The sequence below is a fragment of the Drosophila miranda genome, chromosome XR, assembly GCF_003369915.1.
Source record: "Drosophila miranda strain MSH22 chromosome XR, D.miranda_PacBio2.1, whole genome shotgun sequence".
In the NCBI taxonomy this organism is placed as follows: domain Eukaryota; kingdom Metazoa; phylum Arthropoda; class Insecta; order Diptera; family Drosophilidae; genus Drosophila; species Drosophila miranda.
This window is the reverse complement of record NC_046674.1, coordinates 12,569,272-12,593,712: the sequence shown is the minus strand read 5'-3', so window position 1 is coordinate 12,593,712 and position 24,441 is coordinate 12,569,272. Positions and strand designations below refer to the sequence as shown.

The following is a 24,441-nucleotide window of genomic DNA, read 5'->3' as shown; positions in this document are numbered from 1 at the left end:
TTGTTTTGTGCCCATTTTCGCTAAAACTTTTTTTTGTTTGACCTATTTTGCTACAACCTTTCCTTTACGCAAAATCCAATAAAAGCAAGTATTAAGAATAAACTAGTTAAGTAGAAAAATGATTAATCAATCGTATAAAATTATGTGGGCATTACTAAATGTTCTATATAGCTAATAATATTTGACGGAACATCAAAATTGAGTAATATGTATAATAGAAATTGAGTTCGTCAGTATATTTACGGTATATTTTTAAAATTTGACGGTATATTTTGGTATATTTCTGATGGTCGCACGGTATATTTTAACGATAAGTCCGCGTTCACACTGATCTTCACCCAACTGCTGCAATTTAATAGTTTTTAGGCGTTTCTAGATGTAATTAAAGTTCCAATACTTGCTAAAACAGTGACACAGAGCAGAATAAACGAGTGAAGGCTAGAAATGGAGGATATATTCCACTGGTGCCGCGAGGGCAACTCAATTCAAGTGCGCCTCTGGCTGGACGAGACGGAACATGACATGAATCTGGGGTAAAAAGAAACAAATAACTGTTGAATGCTTTCTCATTTGCAGCGAAACACTAAAAGTAATGAATTTCCATGCGGGCATATGCCTTCCGATGGAATTTAAAGTTACTCATCCACTTATCCGCCCCATATAATGGCAGCCATTCAAGAGTCTAGCAGTGACGTCATGATTTATTCTTGCGTTGTGTAAACAGACCGAAGCGCATACATATGAACAAGCAACAACAAATCGAAGGCGTCGCCAGCATAAAACCTGCTTCCCACACAATTTATATTTATATTTATATTAACTTTCCTTCCAGAGACGATCATGGCTTCAGTCCTCTGCACTGGGTGGCCAAGGAGGGACACGCCAAGCTGGTGGAGACCCTGTTGCAGCGCGGCGCCCGTGTTAATGCCACCAATATGGGGGATGACATCCCACTCCATTTGGCTGCCGCTCACGGTCATCGTGATGTTGTCCAGATGGTGAGCAGTAGAAAAAAAAACATTTAAACAGTGCAATCTGAATATACTGAATCTCCCTTTTAGTTGTTGCGTGAAAAGTCGGATGTGAATGCTGTAAATGAGCACGGCAACACGCCTCTGCACTATGCCTGCTTCTGGGGCTATGACATGATCTGCGAGGATCTGCTCAGTGCTGGGGCGCTGGTCTCTATTGCCAATAAGGACGGGCACACCCCCGTTGACAAGGCTAAGCCGAGTCTGGGCAAGCGTATGCAGGACTTGGCCGAGAAGAATGGCCAGGAAATGAAGGTCATTAGCTTCAAGGAGCAAAGCTGGCAGGGCATGAAAACTAGGTCACGAGATGCGACGCTCTCGCGCTTCAAGGGCATCAGCATGGGCGACTTGGATCTGCACACCAAGCTCTCGGTGACTGCCTCGGGCGAGACATGGAGGGGACGCTGGCAAAAGAACGATGTGGTAGCCAAGATTCTGGGCGTGCGTCAGTGCACGCCGCGCATATCGCGCGACTTCAACGAGGAGTTTCCCAAGCTGCGTATCTTCTCGCATCCCAACATTTTACCCATCATCGGAGCCTGCAATTCGCCTCCCAATCTGGTGGTGATTAGCCAGGTAAGTCTGTGTACTTCTGCCATTATGCTGAAGGATAATTCGTTTTTTTTTTTAGTATATGCCACGGTCATCGCTCTTCAATTTGCTGCATGGAGCCACCGGCGTGGTGGTGGACACCAGCCAGGCGGTCAGCTTTGCTCTGGATATTGCCCGCGGCATGGCCTTTCTCCATTCGCTGGAGAGGATCATACCCACATATCATCTGAACAGCCATCATGTGATGATCGATGAGGATCTGACGGCACGGATCAACATGGGCGATGCCAAGTTCTCGTTCCAGGAGAAGGGACGCATCTACCAGCCAGCATGGATGTCGCCAGAGGCGCTGCAGCGCAAGCCAGCGGACCGTAATTGGGAGGCCTCCGATATGTGGAGCTTTGCCATACTCATCTGGGAGCTGACCACGCGCGAGGTGCCCTTCGCCGAGTGGTCGCCCATGGAGTGCGGCATGAAGATAGCCCTGGAGGGACTGCGAGTTAAAATTCCACCAGGCACCTCTTCCCACATGTCCAAACTAATCTCGATCTGCATGAACGAGGATCCGGGCAAGCGGCCCAAGTTCGACATGGTTGTGCCTATTCTGGAGAAGATGAAGCGTTGAATTGCAGCAGCGATTAATAAGCCAAAATGTGCCTTGTCTGCAACGTGTTTTGCCAACTAATTTTAATACCACTTTGTGTTAACTTGTCTAACTGAACTTAACCGAAACTCGAACCGAAAGCAGCCGAGCGCAATCCCCTTTACGGCTACCGTTTCCCTTGTATTCTCTGTCTAGAATTTATGTTTACTGTGTCTCACCTTCGTTTCTTATGATTTTCCATGATGTTCTCTGTCCGAGTGCTCGATTTTATCGTACATTTTAAGTTCGATGAATGTTAGGATCGTATTTATACAGAATTATATTTGTTACTAATTTTTTTTTTAATAAATGATGTATGTACCTACGAAAAGGCGGTACAACGTTTTTACCGAACACCGTCTCCCGGGTGCGTACAGCTTTTCTCTCGAAAGCTTTTTCCACTAACGAGCAAAACAACTGAAGCTTTCTGCCTGCATTGTGGAGTGGTGTGGTGTAAAGTGGGGGTGCGGTACGGTCGGGTAACGTGAGCAAAACGTCCCTGACCTGGTTTCAATTTCATGCACGCGATTTTGTGCAGCTCGCGTGGGCAGAGACAGAGGCAGAGGCAGACCGCGAGGCGATGTGGTAGAGCGCCGGCGTGAGAATCTCCCTCAAAGAGCGCCAGAAAATGGTGTCTCTGATGTGGAAAATAAAAGTACTTCTCTAAAATGCCTATTTTTATTTTTCATTAAAATATAAATTTTTGTTTTGTCCTTCATAATCTGTTTGAAAATTCCCAGTTATGTGGCATCCCTCGTTTATGCTTCCAAAGATATGGCTCTACTCTCTTTTGGCCCGGCTCTCACCGGCTTTGGGGCTCGGCTCTCTGTTTATGTTTTTGCGGCACCATTTCATTTGGGGCTGCTGCTGTCTTTGTTGCTGTTTTTGCCGCTGCCGCTGCCACTGCGCTGCCATTGCTGTTGCGGCAAGCTTGCACCGAGCCATGTGATTGTTTTGTTGGTACATCCTGTGCCATAGCCAGTGGCTGCCCTCCCTGTTATTGTTGCTGCTGCTGCTGCTGCAGCTTTAAAAAGTTTTCCTGTTTTTTTTTTTTGTTTTGTTGTTTTGCTGCATTTCGTTGTCGCCGTCGTCCTGTCGCTGTCGCTGGCGCTGTCGTACGACCAGGACGTGGTCGTAGTCGTAGTCGTCGGTACTTTTCGGGCCCAGAGGCTGGTCGGTCGCTCGGTCGCCCCACAGACGCAGAGACAGGCAACAGCAGAACTGCAGCTGCAGTGTCCAAAAGCCGATTTACAGTTTTCCATGCCAGTTATGACGGCAGCCAGCCAAACGGCAACAGCATTTCCGCAATGGCAAAGGAACCCAAAGACAATTAATTCCAGTGAAGGGAAGAAATGTGCGGAGAACTAATTAAAAATCACTACAAATATTCAAAAGCTTTAAATAATTAACTAAAACAACACAAACTCAGACGCATACACACACACACACAACCACATGCAGGAAAGGAAGTGAAAAATTCCATGGCATCTTTTAGGCGTTGCGTGTAAGAGATTTCTCGAACAGATTCGGGATTGCGTTCTGTGGCTAAAAAGAAGAGTTTTTTTTTGGTGCCAGAACTTGAGTGAGAGCAGCTGCTTAAATGTATTTTAGTGATTGCACTCAACAACAGCCAGCCCCTTGGAGGGCCGGCAATCCATGGAGTATTCAAACACAACGGGTTTGAATCACATTGACCAGGAGCGGAATCGGAATCGGGATCGGGAACAGCACCAACAGCAGCAGCAAACCAGGTTAATATTTATAAATAGTCCACGTACATCCCACATACTCGCAGCGGGGGTGACCGTGTGTGACCGGGGCTGACCGGGGGTGTCCGAGGGTTGTGTGCTCCAATTTGCAGCCACACCTGAGCCAAAAGGGGGCAACTTTTCAGGCTTTCACTTTTAGTCTCATTTTTATTTCAATTAACCATACAATTGCCCGGGCAGTGCACCGGCAGGGAGCACACGCACACAAAGGATGCTGGAGGAGCAGGACCAAGTAGGCTGGCTGCCTGGCTGCCTGCCTGACTGCCACATCATTTCAAATGAAAAGTTTCCATCAACAGCAGGGCCACAGTTTGCTGCAGTTACTCCATCATTCATTTGGCTGACGAGTGAGCCACTAACCTACTTCCTTCCACACACAAAAGCCGCAGCAGATGCGGCACCTACCAGCTACCAGCTACTGGCACTGCCACTGCCACTGATGCTGCTGTGTTGTGGTTATTGTCGTTGCAGCTCATGCTGCCGGCATGCCACTGCCACGCCCACACAATAGCAGGCTGGCAGGCAGGCAGGCAGGCAGGCAGGCAGGCGGTAGGCTTGATGCTGGAGGCTGGCGTCTGTTCAAATGACGTTGGCGTTGATGAGTGAAAATGGGAAAATTACAAAAAAGGAGAAGCAGGAGGAGGAGAAAGAGGTGGGGGTATAACAAATGATGAGATTTATTTTGCAGCTAGCGGAACGTGCGCGTCTCTTGTCTCCACACCCATCTCTGTCTCTGTCTCTATCTCTAGCTCTTTCTCTAAGCGATCGATGGTTGCCTGCATAAATCAAAAGTTCCATTTTGCAGATTTCAGCACAAAGGAACACCACAGGCACCAGAGGCTCCAGAGGCACAAGCAAACAGAGAGGCAGAGGGGCATAGAATGATACAGAGACAGAGAGAACGAGAGAAAATGGAAAAGGGCTTCTTGCCAAACTAAAATGCCACATGGGCAAATATTTCACTTGTGCTTTCGAGCGGCGCATTGAAAAGCGAAAATATTGTGACAATACAAGCGGCAACAACCACAGCAGCAACTGCCAGAAGCAACAACAACTGGCAGTACGGCCACTGCAACAGCAGCCTCAAGTGGAAGTGCTCGGTCTAGCACTCGACTGAAGTGCATAACAACGTGGAAATATTGTAAAAGCAAACTACAAGCGAAGGAACAGGCAAAGGCACAAGCAGAGGTAGTGGCACGGAGGCATAGAGACAGATACGGATAGAGATACAGATACAGAGACAGCATCTGCTTGAACATGTCCTGGGAGGCCACAAAGTGGGCAAAAAAAGAGCATGTGGAAATAGGTGCAGGAGCAGGGAGCAGGGAGCAGCAAAGAAGTAGCATGATGCCACATGCAAAGCATCTATTGATTTTCATCCCCTGAGAATGCCACAGAGGCTTCGGCTTCGGCTTCGGCTTTGACTTTCTTTCGGTGGCGTATGAGTAATACCCGTGCGTATACTTGATTTATCCGACTTACAAAAGCCATCACATAATCGGCATTAGAGGGGAAATGTGTTGCTCTCGAGCTCTCGACCTCCGTTTTAGCTGTGAGGGCAATACATCTCGAGATTTCCATAAAACTTTTCAACTTAAAGGAAAGGCTCTCCGGCCAGGAAATGGCTCTTAAATTTCAAGCACAGCCACACAGCAAGACGACTATCGATCAAAGTGGGGAGTGGGATGGACTGTGGCTCAAGTGCCAGCCCCCGCCAGGAACCGCCAGCCAACGACGTTGATATTCAATAAATTCTGGCCCGAGCCGGACTAGGGAAAATGGCCAATTACGAGGCAAAACGAGCTAAGAATTGTGCCAGCAGAGAGATGGCCAATACAGGGGCTCTCTTTCGCTCTCCCCCTTTCCCCCCTCTCTCTTTCTCGTGCCCCTTCTTGCTATCTCTTTGGGAATGAATGGCCATAGCCTCCTGCACTTAACATGAATGGCCATTTTTCCAATCAATTACGTAAAGGCGAGAGGGAGGGGAGGGTTTGGGGATGGGGTTTTGAAGTAGAATAAGTAGAAGACGTGCAAAGAAAATAAATAAGGGAGGGGAATGCCTTAGCTTCGGCCCGGCATTGGGGGTCGTTAGTGATGGCAGGAGGAGCCTTGAGCTAAAGATAATTACTTGAATTTTTAAGCAACTTGGCGGTTCTCCTGTTAGCAATTACCTTTGACATTGAAATTGAGGCAATTAGAGCAGCAAATATGTATATGTATATATAATATTTTAAATACATATAGTATATCGTGATATACTTACAGACTGCCCGTTGTCATTGGGAGCTACTTCAAGATTGAATCCCCAACTGGATCGACATCATCCGCAGCAGCAGCAGCAGCAGCAGCCACAGCAGCAGCCACAGCCACAGCTTTGGGCAGCCAGCGTTGCCTGAATACGCCCCCAACCACGCCCAGCAGCCCACTGAGAGAGGCGCCCCAGAGCCCCTCGGACGGCCACATCTCCTCGCTGAGCTCCCATTCCGGCTCGGGATGCAGTGATATCCTATTGGGTAAGCCACAACCCCATTCTCGAAGCGAATCTGTTATTTATAGTTGCCCACGAACCAGATCATGACCCAGGAACAAAGAAATGCAAACGAATTGTAGCATTTTATTGAGGTTGCTGACATTCAACCGAACAATGCCTTTCCCTTCTCCCTTCTCCCTCCCCTTCTCCTTCTCCTTGTCTTGCGCCTCCGCCGACGCCGCCGCCGCCGCCTACTATGCCAGGGGCAGAGCTGCAGTTGGTTTGGTTTACTTTACATGCCACAAACACGCGCATAGAGTCGCAAAGTGTTGGGCAGAAATGCCAGGCTGCCACAATTTGTGGCAGTTGGGCTGCTCTGACGTTTATAGGGCTACCTCATCGCATTCCGCATTCTGCATTCTCTATTCATTTCCTGGCATTCCGCTCGTAATACTCAAAGGGAGGGGTTAGACTTTGACTTCCAGTAGCACCTAAATTTCAACCTTATTTGAGCTGTTTGGGGCTTGGAACATTTCCACCCATTGAAACCATTGAAACCATTGAATCCAGTGCCATTTCAAGTGATAATTTCTAACGCTCACTCCGCCAGTTTGTTTACCAGTCCAGTGCTATCAGAATCAGTCGTCGGGCCTCGGCAACTGGCCGCAAATGTTGCCAGTAGAAGGAAAAATGTGCAAAGTAAACAGAAATCACATTCAAGAGTATCTATAATCTTAGAGACTACACTGACGAAAATTTACATTGTTCAATGTGAAAACCACTTCTTGTTTTTAGCCATCTATGGGGTATTTTAATTTAATTTTTGTAAACATAACATAAATACATATGTATGTATGTACTTAATTTTTTATTTTCGATTAATACTTATTAATCACCCCTTTTGTCATGTGTCTATCGCGTGTGCCTCCTGGAAGATCATCCTTCGGTGAAGGTAAAAATACATAGCCAAAATATGATATGATATGATATTGAAGCATAAGCATTTGCAGGTTTTTCTTTGCGTGTAGCGCGGTGGCATAATAATAAGCAAATAAATAAAACTAAAGCTAAACGCATTTTGCGCCTCTTTGTTGCTCCCCTGTTTCTGTTGTTGTTGCTCAGATGTTGCCCATGACGTTGCCTAGAAGTCATTGAACTTAGGAGCAGCAGCCGCCCGCCGACGACGAGGGCCGCCAACAATAGCAAAATAAATAAAGCGCGAAAACGCGAGCAGAGAGCCAGAGAAGCAGAGAAGCGAAAGGCAGGAAGAAGAAGTCTGCCAGAGAAAAGTGGAAGCACCAGCAAGCACCAGCAAGCACCTCTCTTCGCCCAGAGAGTACTGATGATAAGTGAAATGCACTTTCTTGACGAAAACTTCATTGAAATTTGCACTTGAAGAAAGCCCGAAGTGGTTTTGAATCTGTGTGATTTTTCGCTCGTGGATCTTCAAAGAATGAAAATGGAAATGCCGTTCGTAAATAGAGTCTGTAAGCAAAAAGAGTTCTTAAAGGTTTTACTATCAATTAATAATTTAAAACAAAAACCACACGAACCCAAAAAATTGTTGGCGAAATTCTTGAGGAAAACTAAGAATACTAATACTCTTTAATAAAGTACCTTGGCCTGGGCCCAAGGCACGTAGAATGAGAGGGGGGAGACCGCCTGCCCCTTGCCACCCATCGCCACCCCAGCAAACAACTCTCACTCGAAGCATACACACACGCACACTCAGACGCACACTCACTCACTCACACACTTATGCACAGTCGATTACACAATCTTCGCGAGCGGCATTTTCATTTTTCTCTTCCTGGTTCGTCGTCATCGTCATCGCCATCGCCGCGCTCTGCTCTGGACAGCCGCCGAGGCAGCACCAACAGCAGCAGCAGCAGTTGTGTGTGTGTGTGTGTGTGTGAGTGTGCGGGGAGATCAGGTTTTATCAGGCAACGCAATCGAACATATTACGTTGGGGCGTGCAACGGGTTGGCGGGGCAACGGCGGGGGTGCTGTTGCGTGCTGGTTCGATTGGTCTTCGTCTTCGTCGTCGTCGTCGAGTCGTTTCGCTTTCGCGGAGGATCGTTGACGGCTTCGTTGGGTTTCGTTCGCGAAGTTGCCGTTTTCTTGTTATTTACAGTTTCTGGTGGCTTTCGCTGCCCGTTGGAAAAATTGCCAACTGCAGTTGCAGTTGCAGTTGCAGTTGCAGTCGACGCTGGCGTTAACGTTGGCGTCGCTGGTGGCTTTGCTGCCGTTGCTGATCATTGACTTTCGTTGGTTCCCTTTTGGGCCAAGCATTCGTCAAGCAGATGGAAGGGAAGGGCTGGGCTGGGCTGCGCTGGAGAGGGACGCGGTGTGGCAGGAACAATGGGGAAAAAGTGGGCAAATATCGAAAAGAAGTTTTCAATTTTCTTTAATTGAGATTTTCTTTGGTAAAAGGTTGGCCCTAATCTAAATTCGATTCGATTTGATCTTCAAATATGCAGTTTTCTGGTGCCTTGGGCCTTAATGGGTGGTCAAGGAGAGGGGGAGGAAAAATTAAGGGGAAATCTATTTATTTCATTAGGGTTTTCTTTGCTTTTATTGAAGTTCTATTTCATTTGATCTTCAAATAGTTTGTCTTGTGCCAAAAACTTGTTTGCCACTTTCCACTGCAACATTTTTCACTTCCGCATTGTAAAACTCTCCCACTCAGAGAGAGAGATCATCTCTCTCTCTCTGCCTCTCTCTCTCGCTCTCTTTGGCTGTGACTCTCTCCCAAAGCAGAAGAAGGTTCTTTGACTCCCGCCCCATGGAGGCGCCCCCACTTCATCTTTCTATCTTGCACATACACACACTGACACACACACACACTGACAACTTCTATTGCTCTCTCTTTCGATGATAGTGCAAACTATGTAACGGTTCTCTTTCTCTCTCTCTTTCGTGCTGCGCTTGTGTATGTGAAATTGATCTTGAGTGTGTGTGTGTGTGTGTGTGTGTGTTTGTGCGGATGCACTTGGAAGCTAACGTTGGCGTCGCAGCCAGCTTTGGCAGCGCAATAGAAATTGAAAATAGCAACCAGGAAAAGAGTTGCAAATGGAAAAGTGCAACAACAGGAGGCAGCAAAAGAAGAAGAAGAAGAAGAAGAAGCAGCAGCAGCGAGAGTGGCAATGCCTGATGTTCTTTGTGGTAGTGGTACTGGTAGTGGTGCTGCTGCTTTTGCTGGTGGAGATTAGAAAGATAGGAAAACCGAGGGAAGCACTCCGGCTCCAGCTTGCAGCACATTGACTCTTCCTCCCCCTCCTGCTGCTCCTGCTCCCTCTCCCGCTCCCGCTACTCGCCCAGAGATGCCGCCTCGTGCTGGAAGCAACGGCGCTACGTAGTTTTCCCCCCACTCCATTGGGCCACACAGAGGCCCCAGCCACATTCTATTTTCCTGCTCTTTCCACACACACACACACACAAATGCACACACATGGTGATTCTTGTTCTTTCGCGTCGTCGTCGTCGTCGTCGTCGTCTTGGACTTGGTCTTGGTCGCTGCCACTGCCACTGCCGCCGTCATAGCACAGAGCGTTGTCGTAGGTTCTGTTCTGCAGCTCGCCTTGGATTTCTGTTGCGCATTTGGAGCGCTGCGAAGTTGGCGCTTGGATCTCGTCGAGGCGAGAGTTTCGTGCGCGCGATCGCAGCAATTTCAGAATTTCTCCACCGCGGATCGGAAAACCCAACCCTCAATATCGTATATCGATCGAGCCTCGATCTTGAACATAGGACTCTTAAAGCCCAGTTCTATGCGGATCTGGAGGAATATCCAAGCAACACGGAAGTGAATTGAATTGAATTTTTTTTTAAACTAACATAATCCATGTTACAATTACAATTATTATGAAAGCAAAGTGCAAGTGAAAACGGAGAAAGGGGGAAAGGAATATGGGAGAGAGAAAGAAAACAGAGTAGACAATGATCGGCATCAATGATCGGAAAGGCAGTGAAAGCTTTCTTGCCGGACGGACAACTCTCTTTCCGGATGCGAAATCGATGTAGTTCTTTAGAGATCAGCGCTCTTCCACCGGCAGGAGAGGTTTCACTGTAAATATTAGATCGGAAAACCCTTCGTTATCCCAATAGAAGAGCAAACCCTTCAAGAATGTCTAGAATTTTGTATCCTTTTCAGATCTAGAATAAGTTTAGAAGTAGCGTCGAAGATTTACGTTTTGGGATACGTTCTCCTACCAAAAAATAGTTACCAAAAATACGCAAATCTCCCTTCAAATAGTTTGGAAACCGATAAGAAAGAGATCCCTGAACCGAACGAACCTTAAGTAGAACCTCGAGATCGTGACTTTCTCGATAAAGTGCCAAAGGACTGGGGAATGTGATGTGGATTTGAGTTGCTGCCAAAAAACATGCTGAAAAGTGCCCGCAATTCCCGCAGCAAGATGATGATGATGCAGATGATGGATGGCCATGTAACCGCAGCGATCCGAGCAACATGGATGTATACCAAATAGAGCTGGAGGCACAGGCACAAATCCGCTCCAATCTTTTGGTTGAAACTTGCGTGAAGCAGCCGCAACAGCAGCAGCTCCATTCGCTGAAGGAGAAGGAGGATAGCCACATCAAGGACTTTGACGGCAACGAGCAAGACCAGGACGAGGAAGAGGCGGAGGACGAGGAGGAGGAAGAGGAGGAGGACGACGACAACGAAGAAGAGGACGAGGACGGGGACGGTGACGAAGAAAGGCCACTTCTCCCAGAAGTCAATTTCGATGCGAATTCCGATTTCAATTTGCATTTCTTTGACACGCCCGAGGACTCCTCGACCCAAGGAGCCTACAGCGAGGCCGCCAGCCTAGACTCCGACCAGGACCAGGCGGAGGATCCACAGCACCAGCAGCGGGAGCTGCAGGATTGCCTAAGTGCCATCGAGGCGGCGGATGCGGATCCCCTGCAGCTGCTGCAGTGCGACGACTACTACGGCCCGTCCGCTGCAAGCGAGGGCGTGGCAACGCCAGTCATAGCCACATCTGCCACTGCACCGCATCCCCATCCACACCACTCGCATAATCAGAACCCACATCAGAATCCGCACCAGAAGGCAAACGCAAACGCAAACGCCAATCCGAACACACACCAACACCAGCAGCAGCTGAACTGCACCTTGAGCAATGGTAGAGGTGCTCTGTACACCATCAGCAGTGTGCATCAGTTCGGTCCGGCCAGCAGCAGCGGCCACCACCATAGCAGCTCCCCCTCCTCGAGTGGGGCCCACGCCTCGCCGGACAGCGGCTGCTCTTCGGCCAGCTCCACCTCCTCCCACGCCGTCTCCTCATCATCGTCATCAAGCTGCTCGGAGCATTTTGGTCGCTCATCCGCTGTCGTTGCCGCAGCAGCAGCCGCAGCCGCAGCAGCAGCAGCAGCAGCCGCAGCCGCTGTCGCATCTACATCCACGTCGCTTGTCAATGTCAGCGGTAACGCTCATACATCCTCGTCAGCGGTCAGCTCCAGCTCTAGCTCCAGCAACAACTGCAGTCCCAGCTCCATCTCCATCGCCCTCTCAGCCGCCGGTTCCAGCTGCAGCTCCAGCGCAGCAACATCTTCATCTGTTGCGCATCTAAACAAAGGCCATTCAGGTATGTCCATCTCCAGCTCCATCTCCAGCTCCATCTCCAACTGCAACTGCAACTGCAACTCCTGCTCCAAGATCGCTGCTCGACTCTTCCGCGTTTGGTGTTTGGGGTCCGGGGTCCGGGGTCCGAGGTCCCATTGTTGTCGCAGTTGAAAATTATGTTCAATAAATTTGCATTCATTGCATAACACGGCGGCAGCAACAGCAACAGCAATAGCAATAGCAATAGCAATAGCAACTGCAACTGCAACAACTGCCGTACCATAGCCAATTGAAAGTTGCTTGCAACTGCTCGTTGCAACCGCCTTCTTCAGCCTCCCAGCTGCCGCCTGTCGACTTTTCTTCTCCTTTTGAGGAAACTATTAAAGCGCAGCATGAAAAATGTGAAAATGAATATAATTCCCTGTTATTGGCCAATGTTGTTGAGGCCAGTTGTTGCCGTTGCAGCAGTTGTGTTTCTGCCCCATGTTGCTGTTGTGCCTCTTCTCCTTTCGGTGCCAAGAAAATTGCTTTCCACGCTGCAGTCTGTCAATACTGTGTGCCACTCGCAATTGAAAGCCATGCAAAAACTGATTTCATTTTCATAAATCGCTTGGAATGGCCCGCTCCTCGAAGGCTGCTCCTATGATATGCGGGAATTTGGGATGGGGTTTAGCTGGAAGCATCAAGCATCAAGCATCAAGGAAATTGCCATGGAATCGGGCCACTCGACTGAAATATGCAGCAAAAAATTGAGTCTAGAAACCATTTCAGGCAATGGACAGGGCTGCAACCTGAGGTAATGTCATAAAAACCATAAGCACTCGAGCGGCGTCTTGGCTGGACTTGCTAATTGCCTCACGGCCAGGCCTGTCTGGCAAGGATTCACGGGGCACGGATGCATGGATGCATGGGGCAACATTTAATTGCAGCAATTAGTGCGGGCAGCTCCAGGCAAATGCAAATTGCCAGCAAATTAAATCTAGGGGAAACCAAACCAAATACGATTTTATCAGGGGAAAAGGAAAACTCAGCTGCCACAAACTCCAATTGATATTCGTATCTGCCCATCCCATCCCAACCCAACCCAACCCCCACTGCCCCTCTGCCCGTCTACCCGTCCACCCGTTCCCCCTTCTCATTCAATCAGTTGTCTGCAGATAAATCCAAGAAAATGGAGGAAAAATCAAGCGAAAATATGAAGTCTTTGTCGTCTATCGTCTGCCTCTGCCTCTGACTCTGTCTCTACTTCAGACCGTTGTCTGACAACGCGGAAATGCCAAGCAGCAGTCCATGCCACATTCGCCCCGCTCTTGCGGCGTGCCCCTCCCTTGGCCACTCAAACAATGGCGTTTGAAATTGTCAACTTACAAAAGCGACCAAATGATTTGCATTTGAACGCGGCGCGAAAATGAAAACCAGGCACTTGAATTTCCTTTTGGTTTTTCATTCCTGCCCGGGCCCAGGCCCAGGCCCAGACCCAGGCCGACGACATTTTCCAGACATCGTTGTTGCTGTTTCTGTTGCTGTCCAATGGTGAAAATTCAATTTGCAATTGCACAAGCGCGTAACGCGCAGTGTTTCCCGTCCTCGTCCCCATCCCCTTCTACATTTCCCTCTACGCGACTCCCTCTTGCCGGCCCATCATCTGTAGTGGAGCTGCCTCTTTCTGGCGCCCCTTCCCCCTGTTTGTCGGCGCGTGCAAGTTGCACATTAATTTCATTTTGTTTCGCATTTTTCGAGGTGTGGCAACAACTGCAGTTCAAACTCCGCGCTTAGTTCATTTGCCTCTTCCTCCTGCATTAGAAAATTCAAATCAAAAAATAAATAAAAGAAAGAAACCAAAGAAAACGAGAAACAAAGTCAAATTGAATTGAATTCAAAATGAAAATGCCAAGAAGCATGGTTGTCTGGCTCCTCTGGCTCCAATTTCCAGCCTTTTTCTGCCTCGTTTTTTTTGTTTTTGTTTTTGTTTTTGTTTTTCTTTCTTCCATTTGCCATTTGCAATGCAAATTTGGTTTCGGCTCTCGCAGGGAAAATTGTGCGGCTGCAGTTTTTCCTCGTGACTGGCAACAGCAGCAGCAACAAGAGGCAACAACAGCAAACTGTTGTAGGCGGTGGCGTATACGTGATATTTTGGCATTTCTTCTTATCGCACATCGCCCTGAAGTTGAATGCCCCTTGAAGCTGTTGCATTTGACTTTGATTGCTAGCCCCCGTCCGTGCCTAAGTTTCCCAGGGCTATTGCGCCTAATGGTGGATGATTAAGAGATGGAGTTGACGGTAAAACCGATTTGGGTTATCGTTGGAGGTTCACTAATTGAAAGTGCTCACTCTCCTTAAGGTTTCCACACTGTAATTTGACTGAAATTGATGGAGGTTATCCTAAGATAGGATAGAGCTACTCTATTCTACTTTCCTTATTGACTTTCCTCCCCAACGATGGCTGTCTGTGGAAATGTCCTCCCAATTGGTTCCCAATGAGGAAATACACAGAGCACATCAGATTTAGAGCGTGTGATATCGTGGTGACAGCAAACTCATTTGGCAAATTGAAATGGCTGTGTGACACATGTGACGTATGGGCAATGTGTGGCATGGCAACCAGGTTGCATAATCGACTTGTCATACAACTTTCGTGCGGAGGAAATTTAAACGAAATCCATGAATTTTTCCTTACAGAGCCACAGCAGCAGCAGCAGCAGCAGCCACAGACAACTCAGCAACAGCAGCAACACTCACATCAGCAGCAACAGTTGCAACAGCACCCCCAGCAGCAGCAGCAGCAGCAACAGCAACAGCAATCTTTTGGCTTAGCCGACTCCAGCAACAACAACAACAACAACACAACTAGCAACAACAGTGGCAACAGCAGCAGCAACAGCAACAACGGTGTCTCCTCGAAGTCGTTTGTGCCCTGTAAAGTGTGCGGTGACAAGGCCTCCGGCTACCACTATGGTGTAACCTCCTGCGAGGGTTGCAAGGTGAGTTGTGGCCCACTGCTCTCCACGTCGATCACTAAACACTCTTCCCTTGCAGGGCTTCTTTCGTCGCAGCATCCAGAAGCAGATCGAGTACCGCTGCCTAAGGGACGGCAAGTGTCTGGTCATCCGCCTGAACCGCAATCGCTGCCAATATTGCCGCTTCAAGAAATGCCTCTCCGCTGGCATGAGCCGCGACTGTGAGTACAACCTCTGCCTCTACCTCTACAGTTGCCAAATGTTGCACAAACAAAGTGAAGGGGAGGCTGCACCTAGTTTCGTTTTGGCTGCTTGATAACTTTATTAGCTGCGAAATCGCTGCAAAATTTCCGCAGAAAGATCGAAGATTATGTCAGTTACTTGTCCGGGCCATTGTCAATGGACTTCGATTGCTTTATTCGCACTAATTGAATCAATGAATACACCCATACCCGTACGAGTGGGCTGATGCTGATGCTTCCTGAAACGTTGTAAAACCTTTACTTAAGATAATTTTCCCATTACAAAATCTGCGGCCTGCCCCTCCCCCAAACGGGCTTACTATCTGGCAAACCTTTTACCAAAGCATCCATAAACCACTCCAGGCTTAGGCTTGCAACCACTTGAGGCAGGCGGAAACGACAGCCTTACTTGAAGCCACAATCCACCCACGGGCCAAGAGCGAAATTAGTTTTTATGAGTTTTCGCGGCAGCAACCACTCTGGGGAACCCTTTCGGGCCCGTTGTTGCTGCTTTCGAATGCAATTTATTTGATGTTGCACAATTAATTGTCCAAAAAGATCGGAAACAAGAGAGCGGCACATAAACTCCAGCCATCAGGCAACAAGGCAACATCGTGGCAACACACAAAAGATCTCTGTGGGTGTGTGTGTGTGTGTATGCAAGTGTGTGGCAGGCAAAAAATATTTGTTGCTGTCACTGTCATTGTTGCTGTCGCTGTTGCTGTCGCTGTTGCTGTTGCTGTCGCTGCACGCGAGCAACATTTATTAGTCGTGTCTATTGCCTGCAACATTTGTTGCAATTTTTTATGGCTTTTGTCTCGCTGCAGCGGCGTGCCTGGTGTTGGGCAAACATTTCCTTAATTTTCCCCCATGCTGCTGCCACAGCGCCCACGCAGCCAATCCTCTCGACCCACACGCTCCACGTTCCACTCTCCTCTTTCCGCTGACTCTCCCCTCTTTACTCCCTCAAGATTGTACGACAAAAGGCTTTTGGTGTTTGCTTTTACCACTTTTAATGATTTTTCCAGTGCAGAGATTTTCTTTCTGTGGTGCTGAATGAAAGAATGCTCTATCGCAAACGTATTCGGCGACATTTAGCTCATGTAAATCTTCATAGCATCTATCTTTATCTATGTCGGAGACCAATCTTTTAGCATTTAGCATTTAGCATTTACTATGCTTCTTTCGCTTCTCTTTACATAATGCAAATTGGCGACTTATCAGGCGTATCCTTCGTTTGTAGAGCAGAGTATTGCAGCTTCGTTCCCATGACCCACGAGTTTTCTTCTCCTCTTTCCACCCCCAGCATTTTCTGGCTCTTCCTCCATGGGCTTTGGCTTTGGCTTTTACTTGGAGACTTTTACTTTGCCTCAATGCATACGGAAAGCTCAATAATTTAGTTAAATTGCTTTTGTGGCAAGTTTCGGTTTGGGTCTAGCATGGATGTGGCTGGTGGCTCCTGCTGCAGCTGCAGCAGATGTTGCAGCTGCTGCTGTTAGTGGGCGTTGCATGGTTTCTCCGCACGAGGCGCCTCTTGATTTTCGGTTGCTCGGTTTAATTAGACTTTTGTCGAGTCAAATGGTATGGGCGTTATTATGGTTTATGGCAAAGCAGCAATTGCCATTTTCTGATTGCCGATTGTCGATGGCCTATTGCCTGCTCTGCTGCAGTATCTGTTGCTGCCACTCCGTGAGAGATTTTCCAATTAAGTTCCCTCAGAGATCGACTAAAATCGCTGAAAGCCAAATCCGGGCTTGAATTCAGTGAAATTCCCAGTGCAAATGTTAGAGTTGTAGGATTTTAATGGGTCATGCCACTCTGCTTTGGCTTCCCCATGCCCCATGCCCCATGCCCCTTGCCACGGGCCCTGGCCGCCACAACAAATGTAATTATGTTGCCGCCGTGTTGCAACTGCTGTGCTGTGTGCTTCTGTTTGTATATCTGAGTGGGCGTGGCCTGGCTTTTATTTAATTTGCAAAGCTTTTGTTGGCAGCGGCAACAAAGTGCAATAAAAAAGGAAAATAACGCAACGCTTGCCAAGCAGAAATTGCATTTCGGATGTTGCAGCAGCGTCAGAGGCACAGGCAGAAGCAGAGGCAGAGTGGCAGAGGCAGCAGCAACACTTTGCATGGCTCTGCAGGAATTTGGGTCAAACATAAAACACACACAGAGCTACAGGGGGTCTTCATGCCGGCATGCGGCATTTTGTGTCAGCATCAGCGTGTGTTTGCTCTGAAAAAGAGCTTAAACCCTGCCTCTGCTCCCAGGACTTGGCCACTGCTATTAATCAAATTTATGTGCGAATATCCAGCAAAAGTTGGCTAATTGAAAAGCCTGCCTCTCTTTCTCTTTCTCCTTCTCTTTCTCTTTCTCTTACTCAGTCTCATTCTCTTGTGGGGCACGAAGCCGCCGTCAATCAAATTTGCCACAAATCAAATTACAATTAAAGAGCGGGGCAGGACGGACCGAAGTTTTTGGACAATATTCTGCTGTCTCTGCTGTCTGTCTGGGAATGGGCACAGAGCTGTTGCTGTTGCTGCTTGGGGGCAACATCAGCAACAGACAGCAAACATTCAGTTAGAGCAACGCCAAGGCGACACAGTAACACAGAATCAAACAGCGTTCGTTGGCTGCTCTCGACTCAATTGTAGTCAATTTGAAAGCCAACTATCAAATGTCAGCGCCAGAGATTCGTTTCGTTTCGTTGCCACGACTCTTCTAGACGCCCAAAAATCGAGTGCAAAATTAAACTGTTGCTCTTGTGGCAGTTGTAGCTGTTGCTGTTGCCGCTGCTGTTGCTGCTGCTGCTGCTGCTGCTGCTGCTGCTGCGCCTGCGCAGTGACAAGAACAAAGACAATGAGCAAGACTGGCTTATAATTGTAGCGTAAACTGGGTCAGGCTGCCAGACCAGGCCGGGCCGGGCCGGGCCAGGCCAATCCAAATCCACCATTCGGCCAGGCCCAGAGTCAGAGCCAGAGCCAGAGACCCCCTTGTGGCCGTTCGTGGTTCGTTCTGGTGGCTTGAATCGCTTTGAATTCGCTTTTGGCCCATTGTTGCCGCTCGCTCTGTTCTGATTTTCGTGTGCCGTGCCTTCTGACAATTGTCTTTTGTCTTGTTGTTTCGCTGGTTACATTAAAGTGTAGCCCCAGCCACCAGCCACAGTCACAGCTTTATTTGGCCATTGTTTCGGCCGAGATTTTATTATTTGGCAATAGAAATATGACTGAGAACGAGGAGGAAACAACATTCTGGGCAGTCTTTGGCAGGGCTTCGATTCGATTATGGTCTATCAAAAGGGCATAAATGCTGGGAACGGCTCGGGTTGGGTGTCCACAGTCTCCACAATAGAGCTTAATAAATCGTATGTTCTTCATCGGTATCGGAGTATCTTCAGCTCTTCTCTACAGTTGCATAATTCGATGGCATTCAACCGTTTACGAGTATTTATATAGAGTTCAGCAAACCTTTGCAGGTCCCCAGGCACTTGCTTTCCGCTTCCTTTGAATTTCCCCCAAGGGGCCTTTCACTTTCAGTTGTCGTTCGATGTCGTGTCGCTGCTTCCGCTCCCCTGCTCAGCCCCCTGCCAGTCTGCCCGGCTGCCTCCAGAACAGAGTCCAATGCTCGCAAAGTTGATGTGTTTTTTCGCGCAACAAAATGCGGCGCCCAACAACAAACACAAACAGAAACACAAACGCCATAAACACCCGAACGATATATGTATATAAATAAAATATGGTCAACAAATTTGTTGCCGCTGAAATATCATTTAATTTTTTTTTAATTATGCATTTAAGTTGCTGTTATGGCCGCTTCGCTCAACTCGATTGATAAACATTTTGGCAGCTCAAATTTATTCACAATTTCTGCTCGATGCATAAACCGAAAAAAGTTGAGTAAACATTTCGCTGAACCGATCGTTAAACAATTTAATCTCGAGAACAAAAGCGGACAGAAGCACCAGCAGCAGCAGCACCAGCAGCAGCAGCACGCACCTGTTGCAGGTGAATGAATGCATCAGAAGATGACTCAATTCCAGTCTTGGTGCTGTGGTGCTGAGGTGCTGTGGCCCCTGGCGTTGCAACATGTTCCCTCTGACTAATTGCGATTGTTAATTTATGCAACAGGCTTTGTTGCGGTTCATTGTTCTGTCCGCCAGTGCCACCAGTGCCAGTTGCCGCCGTGTTACGCATGCGTGCCCGCCGCAACATCGGTGGCAATCTGTCCTCCAATTACAACGAGCCGCGTTTGTCCGCACCGCCTAGATGTTGCACCCGATTGTGGCCACAGTTGTCTCTCTATTTATAGTTTAATTAACACCTTGTCGCATGGATACAAGCACACATGCCCAAAGATAAATCATTTGTCACTTCACTGCTGGCCGACGAGGTGGCTGCTAGGCGCAGAATTGTGGCAACTACAAATACAGTGGAAATTCCCGAAAGTTCATCTCCCCGAGCTCAAGGAACTTTGTGACCCTTGCCCAAAATCTCGGCATCTCATTCACAGTTTGTCGTGCAATTTGCACATTTCTGCATCACTTGCAACTTTGCCCAAAGGGAAATTTACATATTTACACTCCTGTGAGTCACTCGCATTTGTTGGGTAACTTTCCACGCGTACGCGTAATCGCAATTTCGGCTTCTATTTGCCCGCAATAAGTGGTGTTCCGTTCTACTCACATCTCATGCACACAGGTGAACAAATTGCCAAATATTGCACAAAAATTGTCATTGTTTGATGGATGAGTAACCTTGACACTGGATTTAAGGGGAATTCTACTTAAATGTATATTCTGAGTGTATTCCAACAGAGAAGCTGTTAGAGGGAAATACCGCTCAATGATAACCAAATTATCCGGTATGTTCCTTCAATAAATGAATATCGAATAGAGATTCTTTTAGAGGATTTTCAGGGACTAAAGCCAAACCAATTATTTTAATTAGAAGTTCTCTGGATTACTCACTATAACACATACGATTTCCATCGATTACTGTCGTCAATTATGGAACCCCTCTGACCCGCCCTACGACACACAATTAATGTCAAAAGCCATCAACAAATTGGCAAGAAATATGTGGTGTATAGCGTGGGGTGTGGTGTGGTGTGGTGTGGGGGCGATTGGCCAAGACAATGGCAGCACAAGCACAAGCAGCACAACAGCAGAAGCAGTGGTGGCAGCGGGGGCAGCAACTGCAGCAACAAAGCCACCCGAACCGAACGTTGACTTCTAAATGTCAATCACAGTTGCCACCCCCCAGTCTTTTCCCTCTCTTCGACGTGCGCTGCATAAGAATTTCTTAGTAAATATCATAAAAATATATATGCAAAAAATGTGAAGCAGAAAAAAAAAAACACAACAACAACATCAACAACAAATCACAGACGATGCAGAATAAAAGAAGTTTATAAAATTAGCCAGCGCACTTTGTGATGTGATGGCTGTTGTCTAGTGCAAAAATAAATGATTATGATGCGATGCCATTACCCGTAAGCACTCTCACACACACACACCGATACACAATAGTTGACAGCGCATCGGCAATTGCACCCGCCTGCGGGTTCAATGCCCAAAGCAGCAAGAACGACAACGACGACGACGACGGCGGCACGCATTTTTCTTGGCGCTTCCGCGATTCTGGCCAGCGACAGCGACGTCAACAACATGGCATTATCAGTGGTAGGGGAGGGTGGAGGGGGGGATAGAAGAGGGCTGGGAGTGCCTTGATTAAGCTGCTGCTGCTGCAACTTCATGCGTCGTTGAGTGGCAGCTTCGAAATGATGGCGAACTGCCACCCGGAAGAAGGGGATTGTCATTTGATAGGAGGAGAGGATGTTGCATACCCAAAACCTTAAACTTTAATTACGCGTGCAACGAACACGAAACCAGCAAGTGATCACAGTCTATGGGGAGCTGCTGCTGCATGTTATGAGAGGCAGAAATAAGGAAGCAACTTCAAATGCCACTGCAGCTACAGCTACAGCTACAGCGGCAACTGCAACTGCAACGCAGAAATCAGTGAAGCATTGTGTATTTCAAACAGAGCTCGCTGCTCTCCACTTGGTTAACTGGTGGCCAGTGGTAGTGCCCCCCCCCTCCCCCTCCCCCTCCGCCTTGCCACCTTTCGTACCAGCTTTGGTTCCCTGTCTGTCTTCAATTAACACGCCGCTTCGATATTGCGGCTGATGTTGCTTCTGCTGTTGTTGCCGTTGTTGCTCGTGTTGCTCGTGTTGCTCGTTTGTGTGGCATTTCCCTTTACGATTCGCAGAATGCGTTGACCTTTTCCTCTCTGCCACATGCAGCAGGGGCCAGGGGCTCCGCTTGGGAGAGTGCTGCGCTCTCAAGTGTGGCCACAAATGATGATAATGATGATCATGGAGATCATGATGACGGCGGCAACTTTGACGGCTTGTTGGGAACACCTTCAGCCCCGCTCTAAGTGCCTTTCCCCCACTTCCTTAACTGCGCTTTTGATTTAACTGCTTAATCAAGCTGAAGTTGAAAGATTGAAGATGAAGTTGCAAGATGCAAGATGCAAGATGAAAGATGAAGATGAAGATGAAGAGCTGCAGCTGAAGTTGAAGCTAAAAGATTACGTTGAAAGATGAAGCTCAAGCGGAGGCTCAATCTGAGGTTGCATGTTAAATTGCTTGAGCTGCTGATCTGTGGCTGATCTCTGGCTGATCTCAATGCACAACTTTATCAAAACGATGCCCCCGATAATGATGATTATGATGATGGTGGTGCGGCTGCTGCTGCTTCTGCTGCACGGTGATCGATGGTGGCTCCCTGTTCCACGTACTACTGTGTGCATGCCCCCTCCGCCCCACCGAACGTCTTTAAGCTGTTACTAAATTAAATCAAAACTGGCAGCGTGTTAAAACGTGCCTGACATGCCAAAAAGGGCATGGAACAGGGATCGGAACCCACAGTGGTCCACTGGGGTGGTTGCAAAAGGAAATCAGCACTTGAGACGCGTGCAATTGAGGGTGGACTGGGGGGGGGGGGAATAAGGGCAGTGGGGAGTGTTGCATGCGGCATACTGGTGCAACGGATTGAAATGGAATGGGAGGTGCCACAGTCCAGAGATGAGCGCTGCATGTTGCGTGCTGTAAATTAGACACCTCTCACCGTCCCTCATAGCGGGTTTCTCCCCCTCTCCCCCCCGATTAGAGCAAGTTGCACCCTGATTGGGGGACAGCATTTGCGCCCATGTTTAGCACAGATTGGCAGCACTGCTAAAACCCCCAATTAGTGAATGTAGAAAACAATGTTGAAGCACTATTTACAGACAGAGGGTCCCACTAAACTGAGAGTTAAGCTAGCCAAAAGGAAACCATTATTTGAGGTTGCCACAAAGAAGATACTCAGTTTTGCTCCTCAGCCCTGGATCAGGTGATGAAAGGCTTAACAAAGTGGGAAACCACTTAATAACGACAGAGTGGGACCCCTGGGATTTGTTTTTCACTTCAGCTTGAGCGGCTATAAAAGAATCGACTTTCCTTTCAGCTCTCAACTCAATTTTCCAATATCTAGCGGATGCAATTTGGTTTTTTGTGTGGGAAAAATCATCGAAAACTGTGCACAAGCAGGAAATTGTCAAGCGGTGCGTCCTGTCTCCATTTCCATTGCCATTTCCATTGCCATTTCCATTTCCATCTCCTCTGAGAAAAAGCCAAGCCGCCAAAAGCCCCAAAGACAGAGCGACTGGCACGAAAAGATACTTCCTTATTGCAAAGCTTAAACACACACACACACACACAGGCAGAGAGTATGTGTGTGTGTGTGTGTGTGTATGTGATGTAGACACGCATACAGGCACATTTAAGCCATCATCTAAATCAAGGCTTATGTAACTGCCAGCGAGGCAACATTTTCGCTATTTTGTTGGTTGATTTTTCCTCTAGTTTTTCCTTATTTTTTGTTGTGTGTTGCCAAACTGCAGCAAAATGCAAATGCATCTAACACCGGTTAGGCAGCTTTTTTGCATCGTTGTGCATCAACCAGATTGCAGCAGTTGCATGCAACACACACACAGCGGCGTCACTGTCGGCGGCAGCAACAAATCTTGTTACTCAATTTCAATTGGTGCGCTGTCGACGTCGGCAGCGACGGCGACGCTTCCAACTGCAACGCTGCTTCCTGCTGCACTCGAAAGTTCTGCAGCGGCAAAAGCTCTCTCTCTCTCACTCTCTCTCTCTCTGTCTCTCTCTCTCTCTCTTTCACCGCTCCGCTTGCGTGCGAGCTCTCTTTTTCGTACTCTCTCTTGCATTCTCTCTCTATCCCACTTATGCTCTTTTCACTTCTTTGTTTTGCTTCTGGTATTCTTCGACTTCTGCTGCTGCTGCTGCCGCTGTAAAAGCTTTGCTCGGTCGACGCCAGCGGCCAGCTGCGACCGAGGCAGCGGCAGAGGCAGCGACTGGGAGCAGGGCACCAACGTTTCGTTGCCTTCGTTTCGCTGTCGTTTTCAGTTGTCTCTCGGCGACTCAGCGCGCGGCACGCGAATGCTCCACCAAACGGACGGGACGAACAACCGCAACGGCAACGGCAACGCCAACAAACAAACAAAATTCGCAGCAGCAGCAGCAGCAAAAGTGGGAGCAACAGCAACACAGGCACTTCTTTTTGTGTAAAATTTTTTTTTGTTTACCAAAAAAACTGCAAAAATACAAAAGAAATAAAAACACAACAAAAGTGCGTTAAAAATTCGATATACACTCAACAATTGACGCGTGCACCCTCCGCACCGCAACGCATCGCGACACAGTCCAACACCTACACAAACTCTCCCGCCGGTCCGTGCGCCCCACCCCCGCCCTCCTTTCCCCTTCTGCGTTGCATAAATTGATTTCGGGGCATTGTGTGATTTGAATTTCAAAAAACCTCCAAAGAAGAACACTTCTTCCCAAAAAAGCTTCCCCAAAAAAGGCTAAAAAATAAAACAAAAAAAAAAATTTAAAAAAAAAAGCAGAGCAGTGAAATTAAAGCAACAGCGGCAGAAAAAGGCGTACAAATCGTTTCTCAAGTGAAGTTTTGGAATTGGAATAAGAATAAGATTAATAAAAAGCCAACGTCCCAGAAGGTACTCAAAGCGAGAGGGAGACGAGCGCACAAAGAGTGTGAGAGAGAAAGCCTATTTTTGGATAACCCCTCCACCAGGAGCAGCCGCCGATTGAATGGTAAATGGTAAAT

General features: G+C 47.9%; 2 protein-coding genes across 4 annotated transcripts in view; both read left to right on the top strand.

Moving 5' to 3' along the window:
• Window positions 1-297: 297 nt before the first annotated feature.
• LOC108153196 (integrin-linked protein kinase homolog pat-4) lies at window positions 298-2,587 on the top strand. The gene is made up of 4 exons (XM_017283013.2): window positions 298-533; window positions 833-998; window positions 1,062-1,607; window positions 1,663-2,587. Exons 1-4 carry the CDS (start codon window positions 445-447, stop codon window positions 2,206-2,208), a joined length of 1,347 nt encoding a protein of 448 aa, XP_017138502.1. The 5' UTR covers window positions 298-444; the 3' UTR covers window positions 2,209-2,587.
• Window positions 2,588-10,747: 8,160 nt separating this feature from the next.
• LOC108153345 (ecdysone-induced protein 78C) overlaps window positions 10,748-24,441 on the top strand; it is a 33,662-nt gene continuing 19,968 nt past the window's right edge. Inside the window, exons 1-3 of one of the 3 annotated variants that reach the window (XM_033386988.1) lie at window positions 10,748-12,065; window positions 14,732-15,033; window positions 15,089-15,230. In XM_033386988.1, coding sequence (XP_033242879.1) covers window positions 10,934-12,065; window positions 14,732-15,033; window positions 15,089-15,230 — 1,576 coding nt within the window. In that variant the 5' untranslated portion in view covers window positions 10,748-10,933. Of the gene's footprint in view, window positions 12,066-14,731; window positions 15,034-15,088; window positions 15,231-24,213; window positions 24,436-24,441 lie in introns of those variants that run through there. The other 2 variants (XM_017283301.2, XM_017283300.2) reach the window with 2 other exon arrangements.

Excerpts from the sequence above, each read along its gene's own strand:
- LOC108153196 (XM_017283013.2), top strand. The coding sequence starts at position 445 with ATGGAGGATATATTCCACTGGTGCCGCGAGGGCAACTCAATTCAAGTG. Across the intron at positions 534-832 it reads GAACATGACATGAATCTGGG|AGACGATCATGGCTTCAGTC; the intron begins GTAAAAAGAAAC and ends CTTTCCTTCCAG. Across the intron at positions 999-1,061 it reads ATCGTGATGTTGTCCAGATG|TTGTTGCGTGAAAAGTCGGA; the intron begins GTGAGCAGTAGA and ends TCTCCCTTTTAG.